This window comes from Vicugna pacos, chromosome 6 (assembly GCF_048564905.1).
Source record: "Vicugna pacos chromosome 6, VicPac4, whole genome shotgun sequence".
Taxonomy (NCBI): domain Eukaryota; kingdom Metazoa; phylum Chordata; class Mammalia; order Artiodactyla; family Camelidae; genus Vicugna; species Vicugna pacos.
In genome coordinates, this window is record NC_132992.1 from 54,612,191 (window position 1) to 54,631,191 (window position 19,001).

The window sequence follows — 19,001 nt, forward strand, 5'->3', positions numbered from 1 at the left end:
ATTATCATTATCAGTTATTTTGGGGTTGTGGGAATACAAGTGATTTGTTTCCTTATTGAAAACCTCTAGGTTTTTTTTTTCTTTTCAAGTTTTGGACCATGAATTGGTGGGGGGAGCAGGAGTGTGACACTGCTTGGGACCTAGCCTTCCAAAGAAATTTTCAGTTCAGTTTTATAATCCTGGAGTAGGTATTCTCAGCGTGACCTGAATGTGATCCAATTAGATAATCACCTAATATGTCAGCTTTCACATTTGCATGCTTATAAATATACCATAAATAAGACGTTTTCTCTAAGGATAACCTCCACAGGTTAACGATCTTTTCTCTGATAATGAGAGACAGATTGAGATCTTCAAATAGCATTAAAAAATTGAAATAGCTTCCTCTAATATAGCTAGAACATAGCATAGAACTAGAACACCCAAGATAGAATACATTTACTCAAAACTGAAAATTACAGGATCACCACTAACAGTAACAAAATATGGACCATCTTTGGAGAAATAATCATACAACTAAGAGTTTCTCTGCCAAATAGTATAGTTCTGATTCAGTATTGTATTTATCTGCTTCCATTACAATAATATAAAATACAAAAGTAAAATTGTAATGTTTCAGACTTTAGTATTCTGTTATTTAGACATAATGCAAAAGCAATTCATAAAAATGACATTCAGAAGACATAGGATTTTAAGGGAGAGAAAAATGATACTTTGCATTTTATAGCAATTTCATCTAGCTGGATTAGAGTTAAGCACTGCTTAGTTTTTTTCATCCTGCTAAACATATGGCCTTAAGAATACCAAAAATCATTTCAATCTCACTCATAAAGCAAAAAGATTTCAAAAAGACAAAGTAAACCTAAAATACATTAAAAAATGTTTAGCATTACACTTAACTTAAAGAGCTGGCAATGATACCTACACCCAAGGGTCAGCACAAGCCTTGGAAACCAGTAGATCAATACTCAATATCTTCCTATATGAGACCCAGCAGATCCTAGAGTTCAACCAGTAAAGGAGATGTTTTCCCTGACAGAGGTGGGAGAAATCCCTAGCTTTCATATGCAGTAGGTAAAATGTATAAGTGAATTATCGTAGGTTGAGGCAGGCTGTCTCTACTGCCTGATCCCAGGCACAAAGAGTCATTTTTCTGTTAACCTATGCTGTCACCTCTGGAATTTTAGATACAGAAATAAAAATTAACTTTTCGTAGTCTCATATATAGACTGAAAAAAAAAAGCTTGACAAACATCTGAATGTATTAGCAAATTTATGTATGTAGTGTATGATAAGAAAATTACACTTACCTTCACTTTTCCCTGAAAAACAAAATGAAAAGTTTATTAGTAAAAACTCCTTCCAGATGCCTCCTTTAAAATGCTACAGTCCCATAAAAATAAGACATTTAATAGAGGTTACTTTTAGTCCATCTGCTCATCCACGTAAATAAAATCTGAGAGTGAGATGCTCTGACTGCAACTCTTTCTGGTGGTGATAGAAATGATGCCTGATTTGACTAAATGGCCATCTCCAAGAGGCCTGGATAAAGAGTAGTTTCAGTTTGTACAAGATTTAATACGGGCTGACAGGAAAGAAAAATCTAATCCATCATCTGAGAGTACTCTTAAACATATTAAGGACTCACAGTCATTTGGCTGGCAGAGCATTTTTCCTTATTTATTTATCCTAAAGCTGTAACACAGTTTATGCTAAAGATCTGTGTTATTGCTCTGAAATGTCCAGACTGACATGAAATTCTACCTTATTCAGGAATATTTTTAAAGACTCTTGGTAAGATTCAAATTATGCACAATTCAGCAGTTTGTATGCAGTTGCTCCTTAACTACTGAAAAACTGTCTTCATTTTGTCACTTTTATTTAATGTCATCGTTTGATTATTAAAGTAACACATGCCCACTGCAAATACATTTTTAAGAAAGAAAACACAGACAAAATAAAAAATATCACCCATAACTCCCTCTGCCCAAAGATAAATATCATTTACATTTTGGTAAATGGCCTTTTTCTTTGTGTATAGGATATTTAGATATATTAATTATGTTTTTATAAACATGTATTTGTATGTATATTATGCATACTGTTTAATACCTGCTGCTTCTCCTAAATGTGCTACTGATCCTACTGATCACTACTGATATAAATGAACACAAATTTTTAGCAACATTTACAATAGCTGTATTCTACTAGGTGAATATACTATAATTCATTTAACTATCTCCTTAATGATACACATTTAAATTGTTCCCATTTATCTCTGAAATAAGTGAGGGTGGTTAATTAACTTGTCAGATCATAATGTAAGTTCATAGTGAAGATCACCTCTTGCCTAGGAATTTGCATTTCACCTGGTATTAAATCAGTAGCTTGCACTGAGTTACCATATGTGACTGCACATAATCCTCGTTTACAGATGCTCTTTCATTTCTAATCTAAGAATGACTAGGCTGCCAACACTTAGGGAATGATGCAATCTCACTGCTTTCCAGGAAGAAATTTATGTTTATTGACTATATGAGATCAGCAGCTTTTCAGATAAATTTAAAAAATGAAAACCTTCCACATTTGCTAAAAGTGAAATAAAAAATCTCATCAGTAAGCATGGATTCAGAGAACAGGGATATACAGTTCCTAAGGAAAAGGCCTGAAATCATACACTTGAAATGGTTTATTCAGCAAACCATTCTTCCTGCCTGTTACAGACTGGGCAGAGTTTGTGAGTTTCAACTTTACATCCCCTCTGCACCTCATATAGTGCGTAGTACATAGTAAATGGTGGATAATCATTTGTTGAAGGAACAGGTGATTTTCATTGCTGTAGACAAGACCGTTGAATGAGGAGGGCAATTTTCACTGATCATTTATTTATCTAGCAGACTATTCCATCTACTATGTTTCAGACTCTGTATTAGGAGATGAAACCAATAAATGTGGCCCATATGTCCGAAGTACTAGGGTAGATCAATAGATATATAAATAATAGTAAAATAATGCTAGACAGTAGAAGGGGCTGTAAGAGAAACAAAACATTACATAAGATCACTTTATGAGGAGAGAGATTACTTCCAGTTAGGAGGATCAGGGAAATTTGGGGGAAAAGGCAGGATGTAAGCCAGACCCTCAGTGTAAGTAGAACATGAAAAATGTTAATGAGATATGAAGTCATGTGAATTTGAAATCAGAATCCCAATATATGCAATAATTTCAAGTTTGGGGAAAGATTTGAGGCAGAAGTCTTTGAGATATTCATTTAACTAAAATGTGAGTAAAAATAGTAGAAAAACTGAACACACATATTCTGCAAAAATGCACAAAAGAATAAATATATACCTTGATCTTGATCCTAAGATAGTCTAATACCATGAACTTCATTACAAAAATTCTCGTTACCGAAGTTTTTTAAACACCAATTTCTCTGTAAGAGTGAAGCATAACTTCTATGGAAACAGAAATATATGATCTCAAATGCACCTGCCAACCCTTATTTTGCCTTCTCCTTCCTTCTAACTGAAGTCTACTGGTTGATAAGTAACAGTGCAAATCAATAACTCACCTTGACCAGAAGCCAAAGGATTTAAAGGTCTTTTAATTGTCTGTGGCCTGGAAACAAAAGAAGTAAAGTGTAAAATATAAATATGTTACTTATCATGTTATAATTATTTAAGTAAAAGTGAAATTATCTCAGAAAGCTTTTTAATGACTATCTCCAAAATCAAATTGTTTTACTGGCCTTTATTTTCTCTGGCTGCTTTAAGGAGGGTGGTTATTTGTTTTTGTGATAATACTTTCTGATCTTTCACACTGTAGCATCCAGAAAGTCATTTCCTAATCACTTCTTCAAATAAGGAAGAAAAAATACCAGTCAAGCTCTTGTCCTAGAGTTACTAATATGTTTTTATACATATTATACACATGTATGAGTCACAAAGTACACTCTTAATTGAAAGCCAAAAAAGCAAAAAATATAAATACCCAACACAAGCATTAAAATAAAAAAGAGAAAAAACAGTGTGGTTAGTTTATTTTCCACTTTGGTCATCTTAAGGACATCAATTTGCCCTGTGGCCATCACGTTTGTTATTTCACTAAAAGGAATTTTTTAATAAGGAAAAAAAGGGAGAGTCAATATATCAGTAAAGTGCTTTTAAATCACAAAATATTCATTAGTATCATTAGTAAAGTGTAGGGATAGTTTTAATGTCCTTCATATAAATTTTACAAATGTGCACAATTTGAGACATTTTGAAAACAGAACGTGTAAGCTATATTTTAACATACTCAATTTAGTGCCTCATACATTGTTTATATTTTAGAAATATTATGGAGATGATGTAAACTAGTGAGGAAATAACTATAAAACTAATACAAAATCTAACAAATGTTTAGTTGGACTCCATTTTGGTTCACATTAGAAAAAGTTAAAAAAAAAAAACCTTTAAAGTAAGTCAATAAAGTCAGTAAACTAAACATTCTTAATAACAGTCAAGAGAATTTAAATGAAACACATGGCAGAAATGAGTAAATAGGGAAAACTCTCCACTTCCCAAACCGGAGAAATTCTGCAAGTCAAAAACAGAAACACTCTGACATTTTATTGGTACAAGCATAACTGCTGATCTCTTAACCTTATATTTGATGTAAAAAGTTAAATATATTTTAGCCATATTTGGGAACTCCAGAGACTTTCCCAGAATTCCTCCATCCCTGAGAGCGTAACACTGATGCACACACGTTCCTTCCAAAAGCCAGTAAGTACACTGTTTCCAGCCCAGAGACTTACAAGTGGGCAAACCTGAAGCATGTCTCAGGCTCCCAATGATCAAACTGACGCTTTCACTGTAGTGGGTTAGAGTACAGAGAGAGTTCTTCCACTGACGAGGTTTTTGACACTAGACATATCCCTTAACCTTTCCAAGTCTCAGTTTCTCCATCTATAAAGAGTGACGACTACAACACAGGGTTATTACAAGGACTAAAGAAGAAAATGTATGTAACATGCTTAGCACAACACCTGGTACACAGTGAGTGCTCGTGTTACCTCTTATAATTATTCTCTGAAATTAATTCAACTTTAAAGCAGGTAAAACAACTATCACCACAAAAAGAGGGCAGAACACCAAAAAAGAGAATTAGGAGGTATATATCCTCATCTATTCCCTGCCACTAACTATATGATCTTGGGAAATGAAGTAAATCTGACTCTACAAAACGAGATTCTATGATCCACTTAAGGAACATTTGGGAAATGCCTACAATACTCCCATGAAACTCTAATACTATTCTAAGTCTTTTAAAGAAGAAAGAAATACCTGTTGAAACTCACGTCCACATGTTTCCCCACAAGGGAACTGGATTAATGAATAAGTATATTTCTGTGTCCAGATACATCCTTTAGTGAATTTGATTTATACTTTTAAATCACCATGATTTTGTTTATTTGTTTACAAAGAGAAATTAGCACATCTTTCACACAATGAAAATTAGCACAATGTCTAAGTGAAATGAAAATGACACATACTTAAAACAGTTTTCTTCATAGATGACATTCCATATTTTCCAAGCATCTGGTCCCTTGTAACCCGTGTAGCGCTCCGGATTAAGGAGCAAATCTACATATTCAGCATCAGGAGACTGTATGTCTGGAAGATAAAATGTTTTATTAAATTTCTTTTGCTCAGTTACCTTAAAAAGCTAGTGTAAGAGATGGTATCCCATTGACTCTAAAGGCACTGCAAATGTAACAATGCATCTGGGATTTAAAAAGAACTTTTTAGGAGAAATATAAGAAGGGAAGAGAAGAATAAACAAACACGGCCACATGAAATTACACACTGGTTACAAAAGAATCCTGGTTTTAGAAATGGTAAAAAGAAAAAAAAAAGGAATATAGAATTTTAGAATTGAAGGAACACAGTAATTCAATTCTTATAAGCTATTCAGACAAAGAATATACCATACATAGCCCATCACATTAACTGCCCGTAGTTTATCAGTAACTAAGGTAAATGAAGACATATTAGGACCACACAGTTTGTTACCAAATACTTCTTACATGACCACCATCAGGATCCACTACAAAGCTGTCCCTAAGGTATAACCCTAAATACGCAAAAAGTTTTAAGCAGGATATTTGTTTCAGTATGATTTATAAAGGGGAAAATCAGAAGTAACCTAAAAGTCCAACAGAACAGAACATGGGCTCTGGAGCCAAAGTGCCTGGGTTAGAATCCAGGCCCTGCTATGTATTCAGTTCTGGAACCCTGAGCATGTATGTAAATTTTCTATGCCTTGGTGCCCTCACTTGTAAGATGGGGATAATATTCATAGTGTTACCTTGAGACTTCAAGAAGTTTATATGTGCAGGGTGCTTAGAACAACAATAAGAGTCTAATAAATGTTAACTAGTGGTATTGGTATTATGATATATCTTAATAGATCATTTTGCAGTCAACAAAACTGTTCAGTACAAAGGCTACCTAATAAAACGAAAAGCTAAGCATTATAGAAAAGTCAATTACAGATATATATGTAAAACATAACACAACTGGTGGGATGTTAGTTTCTCATACGTTCTATAAATCGGTACAATGTATTGTAACTCCAAAACGAAACCAGAACAGTGGCCCCTAGTCCTTCAGTGGCTTTGGGGAATTAGTCAATAGCAATGTAATACCTTTACTCATCTATAAAGCTTACCAATAAGAACCAACAAAGAATGAGGAAGTGTGTGAAAATGGCCTCAAAGAAAAGTAGGTGACAAAAATCTGAACAGAACGGTGCTTCGAAGAGGGACCATCAAGCTCTCTATAGTACCTACTTCTTATTTGAAAAACAAAGATAAAACCAAGCTTGGTTATTTTTATCCCAACTCACAGTACATTAGAGTCATAAATTAGGGGAAATTTTGCTGCTAGAAACAGCGTAGTGACAGCATCCAGAAATAACTGAGCCTCCAATGCAGAAGGAGCAATTAAAATAACCAGAAGAAATAAAAATAACAACTTAAAAAACAAATCTTCATGGAGTCATCTAGTTTAGGAACAGATATTTCTGTTCATCTCAATTAATACTGAAGGTGTTGCCTCAGTATAGCAAATTATAATAAATTCATAAAAAGTAACTGTTACTTTAAAAATATATAAATAATGCTCAGAATCTACTACTTTAAGACAGAAAACTAGGGAGGGGGGTGTAGCTCAGTGGTAGAGAGCATGCCTAGCATGTACGAGGTCCTGGGTTCTATCCTCAGTACCTCCACTAAACAAACAAACAAACAAACAAATCAAATCAAATTACCTGTCCCCCCACCCCCAAAAAACAGAAAACTAACCACCAAGAAATGATTAAATTTTTAATATCCTGCCTAATTAGAGATTAGCATTAGCTGACTCATAATTTTACTTATGACAAATACTTCATCTCTCCCCAACTTTATTTTTTTTTAATGTTACTATAACCATATTTTGCCAGACAACAAAAGTTCAAATTTCTAATTAGGATTTACAAAATATCTTCTATCTTCTACCTACCTTTACACACATTATTTATTCCTTATACAGCTGTCCTTTTTATTTCTTTACATATTCACCCTATTCACCTTCCTTAAACATAAGAAATATAAATGGACAAGTTATTCACCCAAGATAACAGAATTCCACCATCTAAAGAGTGAATTCTTGATTCTTAGTCCTTGCTACACAAATGTAAGCATGTAGCCTTAAGAGGATACTTTGGTAATAGAAGTTAAAGTATTACCGGTCTTTCTGTAACATTGCAGGCCAACAAAGAAATATGCTGCATGTTGTAAGTTTATCTCACACAGCAATGTTTAGGACAAAGAATCCTTGCAGAAAAGATGGCAAAGTTAGGCTTGGGAGAACATTTTATCCCCCTTTCTTTACTGGCCTAAAGGTATATCCACAGCTCCTTACCCAACATCCCTGGGGCCAAATGGGTTTTGGAATTCAGAACTTTTCAGATATCAGAAAGGTTAATTCAGTACATGCAACATATCTTGAATATGAACTCCAGCAGGGACTGGGGCAGCAACCTCCAAACACAAATATTTCTGCAGTGAAACACATGAATATTCACACTGAATGAATCTGTGCTAAACTTCAGGGGGAAAATGTTCCTTTTTCATAGTTTTCAGATTTGGGAATTAGGAATAAAGGATTATAGATATGTATCTGCCAAAACATGGTCATGGTTTTTTATTAAGGAAAATATGTGGGGTTTATTTTTCCAAAATGAAGCCACAAATTAAAAATTAGTACTTTCTCTTTTTTCCTCCTTTTTTTTTTGAGGGAGGGATTGCATGATTCAACTTCTGCTTGTAATTAAAATGATCTGTATCATTCTTTTCACTGATTTTTTAAAAAGATCATTAATCTGTTCCAAAAGAGCCACTGGATACAAAAACACAATCTGATCTGATTTTGTGTAGCTAGTAAAAAAAGGGAGACACTAGAAAAAGGAAGACTAGGAGAATTCATAAATCTAAAGTAATAAATCCATGAATCAAATGGTTCTAATGGGTTCTAGGGCTCCTAGATTTTAATAGCACCCACACACTGGCTTAGTTTTAGATGACAAAGACATAATTCATGGTTTGTTGTTTACTTTTCCAAAAATGACATGGACTATGATTAAGGAAAATGTTTAACAATCCAAGGCCAATATAACAAAAGCAGGCTTTTGCAATCTCTTCCTTTTACCTATTTATGCAAAATAACTGTATATATTACAAAAATTATATCTATTACTAGGCACACAGAACTGCAAAATTCAGGAGGTGAATTCTTTCCACAAATTGAGTTTTCTTTTTATATTATTTTATCGTGGCAAAATACACACAACATGAAATTTACCATTTTAACCATGGTTCACGGTACCATTCAGTGGCATAATTACATTCACAATGTTGTGCAAGCATCAACACTGTTTCCAAACTTTTCTGTGACCTCAAACAGAAACTCTGTAACCATTAAGCAATAATTCCTCATTCTCCCCTCCTCCTAACTCCTGGTAACCTCAAATCTGCTCTCTGTCTCTATCAGTGTGCCTATTCTAGATATTTCCTATAGGTGGAATCATATGACATTTGTTCTTTTGTGTCTGGCTTATTGTATTTAGTGTAATGTTTTCAAGGTTTATCCATGTTGTGGCATGCATCAGAACCACATTTATTTTTATGGCTGAATAGTATTCCACTGTGTGTACACACCACACTTGGTTTATACACTCATCCATTCAACTGTTGATGGACACCTGGGTTGTTTCCACCATTTGGCTACTGTGAATGATGCTGCTGTGAACATGGGTGTACAGGTATCTGTTTCCCTGTTTTCAGTCTTTTTGGGTATATGCTTAGGAGCTGAACTGTTAAGTCATGCTAATTCTGTGTTTAGCTTTTTGAGGAAGTGCCAACTGTTAGAAACTGAAGGGTTTTTTTTAACTATTTTAAAAGAATTTTTTTTCCCTTAGGCACAATTTTAAACAACATGCATAGTATAAAAAATGTTATACCATCAACTTCACAGAAATTGTCTGAGGAATCATCATGCTTGGTCCACTGAAGAACAGCCTTCTGAGTTTCCTCACTTTAAACAAAGAAAGTAAAGAGAGTTATTTTTGTTCTTAAGGTTAACATTTCACATGAGAAAACATAAAATACTACTGTATATTAAATAAATAAATAAATAAATAAATAAATAAATAAATAAATAAATAAATAAATAAAAAATAAAATAAAATAAAATAAAATAAAATAAAATAAAATAAAATACTGCTTTAAAACACATCAGACCTCAGCGATTCATCCACAGCTCCAAGTCGTTCGGCTTGCTCACATTCTTCAAGGAGATTATTGGCTTCTTCAGAGTACTGAAACAAAAGGGAAATAAGTAGAAGTCAATGTATTGCATTTTTAAAAAATTTTAAAAAGAATTTCAAAGGAATTGGAGGTTCTTTTATACCTGGCCCTGTCACCTTGTCTTCAAAACTTAAAAAAAAAAAAAAAAGTCCCACATTCCTCCTGATACTAAAAAAAAAATAACTAAAAGGCTTTTTTGCCCCTTGTTTTGTTAGAGAACATAACTTACTATTATGTCCACAAAATAAAGAATAGGTTATAGTCTGATAACTCATTATCAAAATGTCCACGAAGAGAATCTTTGAGGTTGAGGAAGTCACTCGGCAAGGAGCCATGAAGCCACGTCCAACTTTTCTAATGACCTACTTGTGAGCATCAGTTTTCTCTTCCATAAAATAAGTGGATGGACCAGATCATGTGTGTCTACGATCCATTTCAACTCTAAATGCTATGATTCTAAAAATGCCCTGGAGCTTACCAAGTCTTATAAAAAGTACTCCAATATCTTTAGGTGCTTAAAATATATTCTTTAACAGCCGCAGTTCTTCCCAATGTCTAAGTCACTTTATATAAATATATACATATATATTTCTGCAATTTATAATATTATAAAACGCAGTATATATGTGTGCATATAAATATATTCTGCTAGCCGTGTACATGGCACAGGAAGTGTGTGCGGATCATGAGATTTCACAACACACCAGTCATCACTACCACACAGCTGAAAGATGCTATTGGAAGCAGAAGGCCACAAATTCAACCACCCACCAAATATTGGGGGGTAAGGTGTAGCTCAAGTGGTAGAGCGCATGCTTAGCATGCACGTGGTTCTGGGTTCAATCCCCAGTACCTCCTCTAAAAATAAAGAAATAATTAAACCTAATTATCTCCCCCCACAAAAAAAAAAAACAACTTAGAAAAAAAAAACCAACAAAGAACAAAAAACAAATATTAACTGAGTGCCTATTATGTTAGGATGACCATATGTATGATTGTCCAGACTAGGACACTTTTGAGGATAAGAAGGAACGCTAAAATAACTGAAATAATATACTTTTTTGAAATATTTATTTACTGTATTACCACTTTGTTTCATTATATTAGTCAACCTAAAGACAGTTTAATTCAAAAGGTATTTTCAAAAATAAAATTCTTTTATATATAATTAAGTATTAATGGCTACAAGGATATGATATATTTAACCTACTTTCAAGTGGTTCAGAAAATAATAAGAATATGTATATGGAAAAGAACTGCCAAAACAAATGAGGCAAAATATCAGAAATGAGTCAATCTGTATAAAGAGTGTACAGAATGTCTTTATACTAATCTTGCAACTTTTCTATACGTTAGAAATTATTTCAAAATAAAAAGCTAAAAATATATATCAAAAAATCAACAAAATTTGTTCAAAAGATAACAGGTATTTTAATATGCCTATGTATATTAAAACGAAAATTTTAAATTTTATTGTTATAAAATTTTTTAAAGCAGTAAGTGGTAATAAGTCATTGACTTACACTATGCAATAAAGGATTGAAAAAAAAAGAGACTACACTCTCTATGCAGGAATGTTCATCTTCTGTTTCTCCTAAGCTTGACCTCTAATTTCTCGGTTTCTCACTGACCAATCAAATGGCAGCCTGGCAGCTTAAGATACGTCACAGGTACGACACAGGCCACAGTACAAATGGCTGCTAACTCCACCAGACCAGCAGCATGGCCGTGTCCAGTGCTTCTCCCCCTACCTCCCAAGACTGTAAGGAGTTAGCTGTCCCCAGCCATTTGTGACTGATGGCAGCTACTTTATCAGCAGTCATCTAATGTACTGTATTTGAAAGAGAGGCTTAGTTTCTGTACATCTAGAAAGGATCAGGAACTAATGTGTAACACGGTGACTATAGTTGATAACACTATTACTGTATCACTGATATTTGCTGAGAGTAGAACTTAAATGTTCTCACCAAAAAAAAAAAAAAAAAGAGAGAGACAGAGATAAACATGTAAGCTATGTAAGATAATGGTAGATGGGAAATGATTTATATCAGATTGGCTTTAAAATAATTGGGAGACTGGAGTGGAAGGTGCAGATGAAACAAGGTGGATCATATATTGGTAAGTGCTGAAGCTGGGTGATGGGTACATGGTTCTTTTTCCCCTCTACTTTTATTTATATTTCATGCTTTCTATAATAAAAGGTTAAAAAAAAAGAGAAAAGAATTAGAGCCACTGAATACAAATAACTTTCAAGGGGTTTCACTGCAAAGGAGAACAGAGAGGCGGGGGAGTAGCTGGCAGGGGAAACGAGATCTTTTGAGTTTCTGTTAAATATTAGACACAAATAAGTATATGTACATACCTTGTAGCTCGCAGATTTAATTCCAACAGGAACTTCATCCTGAAAAAAGTGTTTAAATGCATTTAGAGGACATTTATTTTATCTTCTGAAAAAATATTTTAAATTTCTATGATTACGAGAAAAATTCACAGAACAAATTATTGAAATTAACAGGTTATATTTTAAGTGAGAATAGTTAGGCAGTTTTTATATTATTTATTAAAGGTAAACAAAAAATTCAACAACTTAATGCTATGGGTTGCATACATTATATTATAGCATGGAAATGTAAAAATAGTCACTTAACCATTTAACTTATTAATTTAATTTTTTATCTTAATTTTAATGCTCAAATTGTCCCACATTTGGCCCCTAGGAGATCCACTAAGAGGTGACTTGATATTTGCACCAGTGTCTTTTTTGATAGTACCTCAGTAGTCTTCAGCAGCATTTTTTGTTTTCTGTTATGACAAGATATTCTGGGTTCATCTTATATATTTCTTGTTCCAGTCTTGGAACCAACCATTTTTTAAGGAGCACTAGTTCTTTTCGAAGGAAAATGGTACTGGTTTTTAGTTGTGCGTCAGTCACTTAATAACAAAGGACCTACCTGCCTATCCTCAAAGTGATGCTGTTGAGTAGAGATGATATACATGGGAGAACTCTGTTAATTGTAAGGTCCTATTCCAATGCTAAGTATATTCTTGAAATAGATTACATATGCCCAAAAGGGAAGGACCTACCCAGAGGCAATCACTTTATTGCATATCCTTCCCAATTTTCAACTAGGTCAATGTGTGTTCTTTTCTTATGGCCAGATATTTAGACGGTGTCCAATTTTTTCATATAATAAGCCAAGCCAAATTTATAGACTGATTTCAGCGTAAGTGGCATCTTTATAACATTCAGTACTGCTTTACGGTCATCTTTGAACATCTATCCAATTACTTTAGTAAGTGAAATTCTTAGTAGCATCGGTAAGTCCAAGGATATGTACCTATTTAATTTTTGGATACATGTGCCAAATTGATCTCCAAAAAGATTTAATCACCAGAGTGCTCACTTCTTATTTCTAGACTAACACTGGATATTGTTATTCTTTTTCATATTGGCCAATTAATAACAGAATTGAAAGAACATTGCTCAGATTCACTGTAAAGGGAATAAATAACTGGGCTTTCAACTTACAGAGAGATTCCACCCTCTGTGGGCAATCTACCTCGTTCAATTATTCACCGGAATCAGGGGTGTAAATCAAAAGATATGGATTTTAAAGCCCCAAGTATGAGGAAGAGAATTTCCATTTTTGTTATGTTTCTATTTCCTCTGAGTCCCAGGGTATAACCTGAACTAAGTCTATATATGAACTAAAAAAGGAAATCAAAATGTTGACAAAAAAGAAACTGGTTTTGGTTCCTTGTTTAGCCCAAAAAGTATTCACAAAACATCAGCAGTCTGTCTGAAGTAGTGAGTTAAACTGAGTTTAACTTTGTATATATTTTAGATTAAAAAAACTATTAATTGTTGCAAGTATGATAACTGCTCTGTATTCAGGATGCAACATCATTTTTTTTAGATGCATAATGAAAAATACAACAGCGAGATGTCAAGATATCAGTAATGCACAATATAAATGCTAGAAATGAAACTGATTATTTAGGCTGCAGCAAGTATTTCCAACTCTTAGAAGTGATTTTTTATTTTACTTTTTTTTTTTATTGAAGTATAGTCAGTTACAATGCATCAGCTTCTGGTATACCGCCTAATGTCCCAGTCATGCATATATATACAGGGAACTATATTCAATACCTTGTAATAACCTTTAATGAAAAAGAATATGAAGTGATTTTTAATTCCTCTTCAGTTCCGACAGACTGCCCTACCTAGGAACTATTAGAACTGAACCAGGCTTGTCCTAGAAGGAATGAAAATGTCTCACTCCCTTGCTGTCTCTTACGAGTGGAATTTCTTGCTGCCTCTTTCATCTACTGTCCCTCTCCTCTGCTCTCTATAGTGTGTACAGCTACAGTATATCTATTTTTGGCCTATCATAGTTGTATTGAAATGATCACTTAGCATTTCTCTCACCTACTGAAACCATAGTTTCTCAAGACAAGTGCTCATGCCTAGGTCCAGGCAGATAGTAAACCCTCAAAACAATAATCATTACTGAACCAAATTATATTCACTTGCTGACTGCTATTCCTTATCCAGTCTCTCCTCCATCTCCTCATCTTCCACTCCCCACTCTCTACAATATCACCAGTTATCTTTCTAAGTCTTGGGTCTAATCATTATACTCTGCTACACTAATAAAGAAGAACATTTTGAGATGAATAAACATCTTGTAATTATCTTTTAAAGAAAAAGCCTTCTCTCCATCAAGAAACCAGCTCAAGAGATAGAGTATTGGCATGAAAGGCACTTGGTTCCAGTTCTGCAGAAGGTGAAATAAGTAGATTGTCTTAGAACAAACAGCTAGCTTTCACCTGACTCTTTGGTAGCACTTCTATGTGCTCAAGTCAAATAATAAACATCTAAGTTTCAGCATTTATTAAATGCTTAACTTGGTTGTTTTCTCTAGGATTTCCAATAAGATGGCTCTTATCTGTCAGTCTGTCAACCTGGAAATCAACAAGCTATTACTTTATGCTAAACATCTCTCAGCTTTTCTGCCTCTTCCAATCTTCTCCTAAAGTGGCATCCCCAAGTTCTAGACTTCATTAACAATAATCACAAGTAATTCTATTTCAAGATGAGATTCAAATTTGTAATAACTGCAAAACTACTTGTTCTGACTAATGTTAATAATAACCCATTTAATGTACCAGTGCAATTAAATGCCTTTATAAGTATCTACCATATTTTTAGCAATTTTTAAAAGCCATATAAAAGAAGTACTTGGTAAATTTGAATTTCCCCAACTACTTTTCATATTACCAAATATGAATGCTAGAACTAATGAAATAAAATGAAACATTTAAATTGATATCATTTTAATGATCTACTCATGCTTTAATCATAGTAACACAAGATGTTTCAAAAGCTAATCCCTGAATTTACAAAAAGCTGTGTCAAAGAAAAAAGAGGACACCAATGAACTTATCTACAAAAGAAACAGACTTGCAGACATAGTAAACAAGCTTATGGTTACTGGGGAAAAGGGGTGGGAAGGGATAAATCTGTGAGTTTGAGATTTGCAAATGTTAACCACTATATATAAAAATAGATAAATTTCTTCTGTATAGCACAGGAAACTATATTCAATATCCTGTAATAACCTTTAATGAAAAAGATATGAAAAAGAATATATGTATATATATATATGCACGACTGAGATATTATGCTGTACATCAGAAATGGACACATTGTAACTGACTATACTTCAATTAAATTTTTAAAAAGCTGTGTCTATGAGGATTAATAGAACTAAAAGTATGCTTCTGATTCACCTAATGATAAAATACTCATAAATAACATTTTGAATTTGCCTTAATTCCACATGTGAGATAGGTCTACACAGCAATATTTACATGTACAAACACAAAAAAATGCTCAAAATGACACTACCACTTCACACCCATTAGGATGGCTATCATCCAAAAAAACAGAAAATATCGAGTGTTAGCTAAGATGTGAAGAAATTGGAACGCTTGTGCTTTGCTAGTAAGAATGTAAAATGGTGCAATCACTGTGGAAGATAGTATGGTGTCACTCAAAAAATTGAACACAGAATTACTAAATGATCCAGCAATTCTACTTCTGAGTATATACCCAAAAGAACTGAAAGTAGGTGTGTGAACATGTAGTTGTACACCCATGTTCCTAGCAGCAGTAATAACAATAGCAAAAAGGTGAAAACAACCCAAAAGTCAATCAACAGGTAAATGGGTAAACAAAATGTAGTACATACATACTATTATATTATTCAGCCTTTAAATGAAATAAAATTCTAATACCTGCTGCAATACGGATAAACCTTGAAAACATTATGCTAAGTGAAAAAAGCCAGACACAAAAGGACAAATATTGTAATGATTACCCTTACATGAGGCACCTAGAATAGTCAAATTCACAGAGAAAGAAAGTAAGAGTGTTTGCCAGGGACTGAGGGGGGGGGGATGGGGGAATAGGGAGATATTGTTGCATGGAGTTTCAGTTTGGGAAGATGAAAGAGTCCAAGAGTTGGATGGTGGTGATGGTTAAGAATGTGAATGTATTTAATGCCAATGAAGTTCCCTACACTTAAAAATGGTTAAAATAAAATGGTAAATTTTATGTTATACATGTTTTATCACAATAAAAAAATATACTTTTTAAAGGAAAAAAAAACTTCGTTGGAAAGGATAAAATTCTCTTCTTTCAGAGTAGAATACATCAAATTTTAATGCTCTGAGAATTCCTAAATAAAGCCAGTGGTTTTGTCCAGTCCCTCTCCAACCAGCAAAATCCAAAGAAAGTTATACATCCACAAAATAGGAAAGAGATTTTTACCCTGATTAATTTCATTTTTCATACTACAAACATAACTCTAGGTAAGATATAAGAAGAAAAACAAATATTAAGCCAAAAGAACTATTAATCTCACTAATAAGTCAAAGGACTATATTAACCACAAAATTTAAATTCTATTATTATGAAGGCAGGATAATTCAAAATAGGTTTTATATTTGTGAGTTTAGATTTTAATATGTTAATTTTGAACAACATTATACTTTACCAAAGGATTGAAATGTTATTTTAATTATACTGACTCCTTTCAAAAATTGCAATTATTTGAAAAAACGCAATGATTCTTAAATGTATACATTGTTCTCACCGATTGACAAGGCTTGACAGCACAATCCCTTCTGCCACACTGGCTGATATCATTCCAGAAAGGACATGGCCTTTTCAAGTTTACCTGTAAATTAATAATAGAAATAAGAATCTTGAGATTACAATAGACAGATGTTGAATTATGACATTATAACATGGTCATGTTATCGGCTGCAGTTCTATTTCTTCCACTTGTCAAGTGTCAGTGATGGCACAAATGTGTAGCTCATACAAATAAATTGGTAGCCTTGGTTATAAAGACAAAGTCTGCTACGAAGCAGACCCTCAACAGATCCCAACAGATGGAAGCCAAAGTAGCTCATATCATCACTGCTCAACTCACAATCTTTTAACAGAAGTAATAGATGAGAGTTAGATAATTGTGAGGTCAGAATGCAACTACATACTCCAATGATCAGATTTTCTAAATTCTTTCAGGAGTTATCTCAAGAAAAGCTGTCACAAGTGACTTGTTAAAATAATACAGGTCAGAATAAAGTCATGCTTCTTCTCAAAAATATTTTTTTAATTAATTGGAGTAATTCTGATGTTTTAGAATGTTATGAACAACTCACAACTTTGATAACAATATAATAATTTCTGTTCCAAATTCAATTTAACCAACTAATTTCTAACTCTAGAGTTCAAATCTCAGTTATTGAAATTAAAAGAAAGCAATGGGTCATTTCAGAACCCCATGGTTCACTCCTGTCAAATGTATTTTCCTAATGGTGCCTTAGTCAATTTTAAATAATAAGCACAATTTTGAAGCTTAGTAATTCCTAAGGAAATGTAATTATCCATTTAAACTTTAAGTATTCCTATACAAAAAAAATTTTTTAAATACCTTGTAATATCTAAAGTAGTCGCTTTCCAGAAGTTTTTGAAGTCTTGGGAAAAGCCTGTAGTTATTAAATTTATCGATGGTTTCAACATCACAGGTACAATCATCCAAGTAACCACTAACCTGTTACAAAGAAAATGGAATATTGTATCAAAATGTCATAGATGCAACAGGGTTTTTTCCTCACATGGTTATGATGAAAGAACCCTCTACCCAACCAACATTTATCCTCCCTCCTCCCCATAGTTTTCTGAGCTAGGATATGACCACATCTTGTAATGCTATTGCCCTTACTATATACCTAGAGGAACCCAGTGGATACCTTTTGTACGGTGTACTGAACTCATAATGATAACCCCTCCTCAAAGAGTTGATTCCCCACAGCTACTCTGTCACCTTGCCCCTTAAGTCCAACCAGGGGTGGGCATCTGACCCAAACCAGGTCGTGGTGCCCTCTGCAGTAATCTGGAATTGAGACTAAGAAGGAGAGATGTCTCCCCCTGTTGCTAGACCAGTAAACATGTAAGCTCAGGCTATATTCCATCAAGTGAAGGGAGGAACACGTGACCCAGTTAGCAGAGGGAGGAAAGATTTTGAAAAACACACAGAGAAGCACAGATAAGAGACAGAGAACATATGCTAGCTGGATCCCCTGGGGTTTGCCTGCTCCCACTTCCCGCATCTTTCCTGAAGCCCAGTTGCACTCCCATCCTTGGCTTTCCTGAGACTCAATATTCTTATAATTCAGTTGTCTCTGTCTTTCCTTTATTTTAGTTTCCCACAGGACGTGTAGGTCAGAGACAAGCTCAGTGGACATATGAAAAGAAGTAATACTGAATTTATAAGAGAAACAATAATTCATTGTAAGGATCTAACAACCCTCAAATATTTTTATACATTTGAAATGGTGCTTAGAGATTACTTATCATTAGCAACACTGAGCAAATTAACCCCAAAGCCAATCCTGATCTTCAAATGCTTACAACTATGACTTAACTGTATTTACTAAATCAAACTATTAAGTCCTATTATAATCAGAAGCAATGGGAAATCATATTATAATCAGACAATATTATCAGTTGTGAAACTAAAATTCTTAGATG

At 33.8% G+C, this 19,001-nt stretch overlaps 1 protein-coding gene across 1 annotated transcript in view; it reads right to left on the bottom strand.

Annotated features, from left to right (window-relative positions):
- Nucleotides 1-19,001, bottom strand: part of ERO1A (endoplasmic reticulum oxidoreductase 1 alpha) — a 39,157-nt gene that overhangs the window by 11,981 nt on the left and 8,175 nt on the right. The window contains exons 2-9 of the mRNA XM_072963058.1: nt 17,902-18,021; nt 17,056-17,139; nt 12,258-12,296; nt 9,830-9,906; nt 9,550-9,623; nt 5,540-5,660; nt 3,575-3,621; nt 1,311-1,322 (exon numbers count right to left, since the gene is read on the bottom strand). Coding sequence (XP_072819159.1) covers nt 1,311-1,322; nt 3,575-3,621; nt 5,540-5,660; nt 9,550-9,623; nt 9,830-9,906; nt 12,258-12,296; nt 17,056-17,139; nt 17,902-18,021 — 574 coding nt within the window. The remainder of the gene's footprint in view (nt 1-1,310; nt 1,323-3,574; nt 3,622-5,539; nt 5,661-9,549; nt 9,624-9,829; nt 9,907-12,257; nt 12,297-17,055; nt 17,140-17,901; nt 18,022-19,001) is intronic.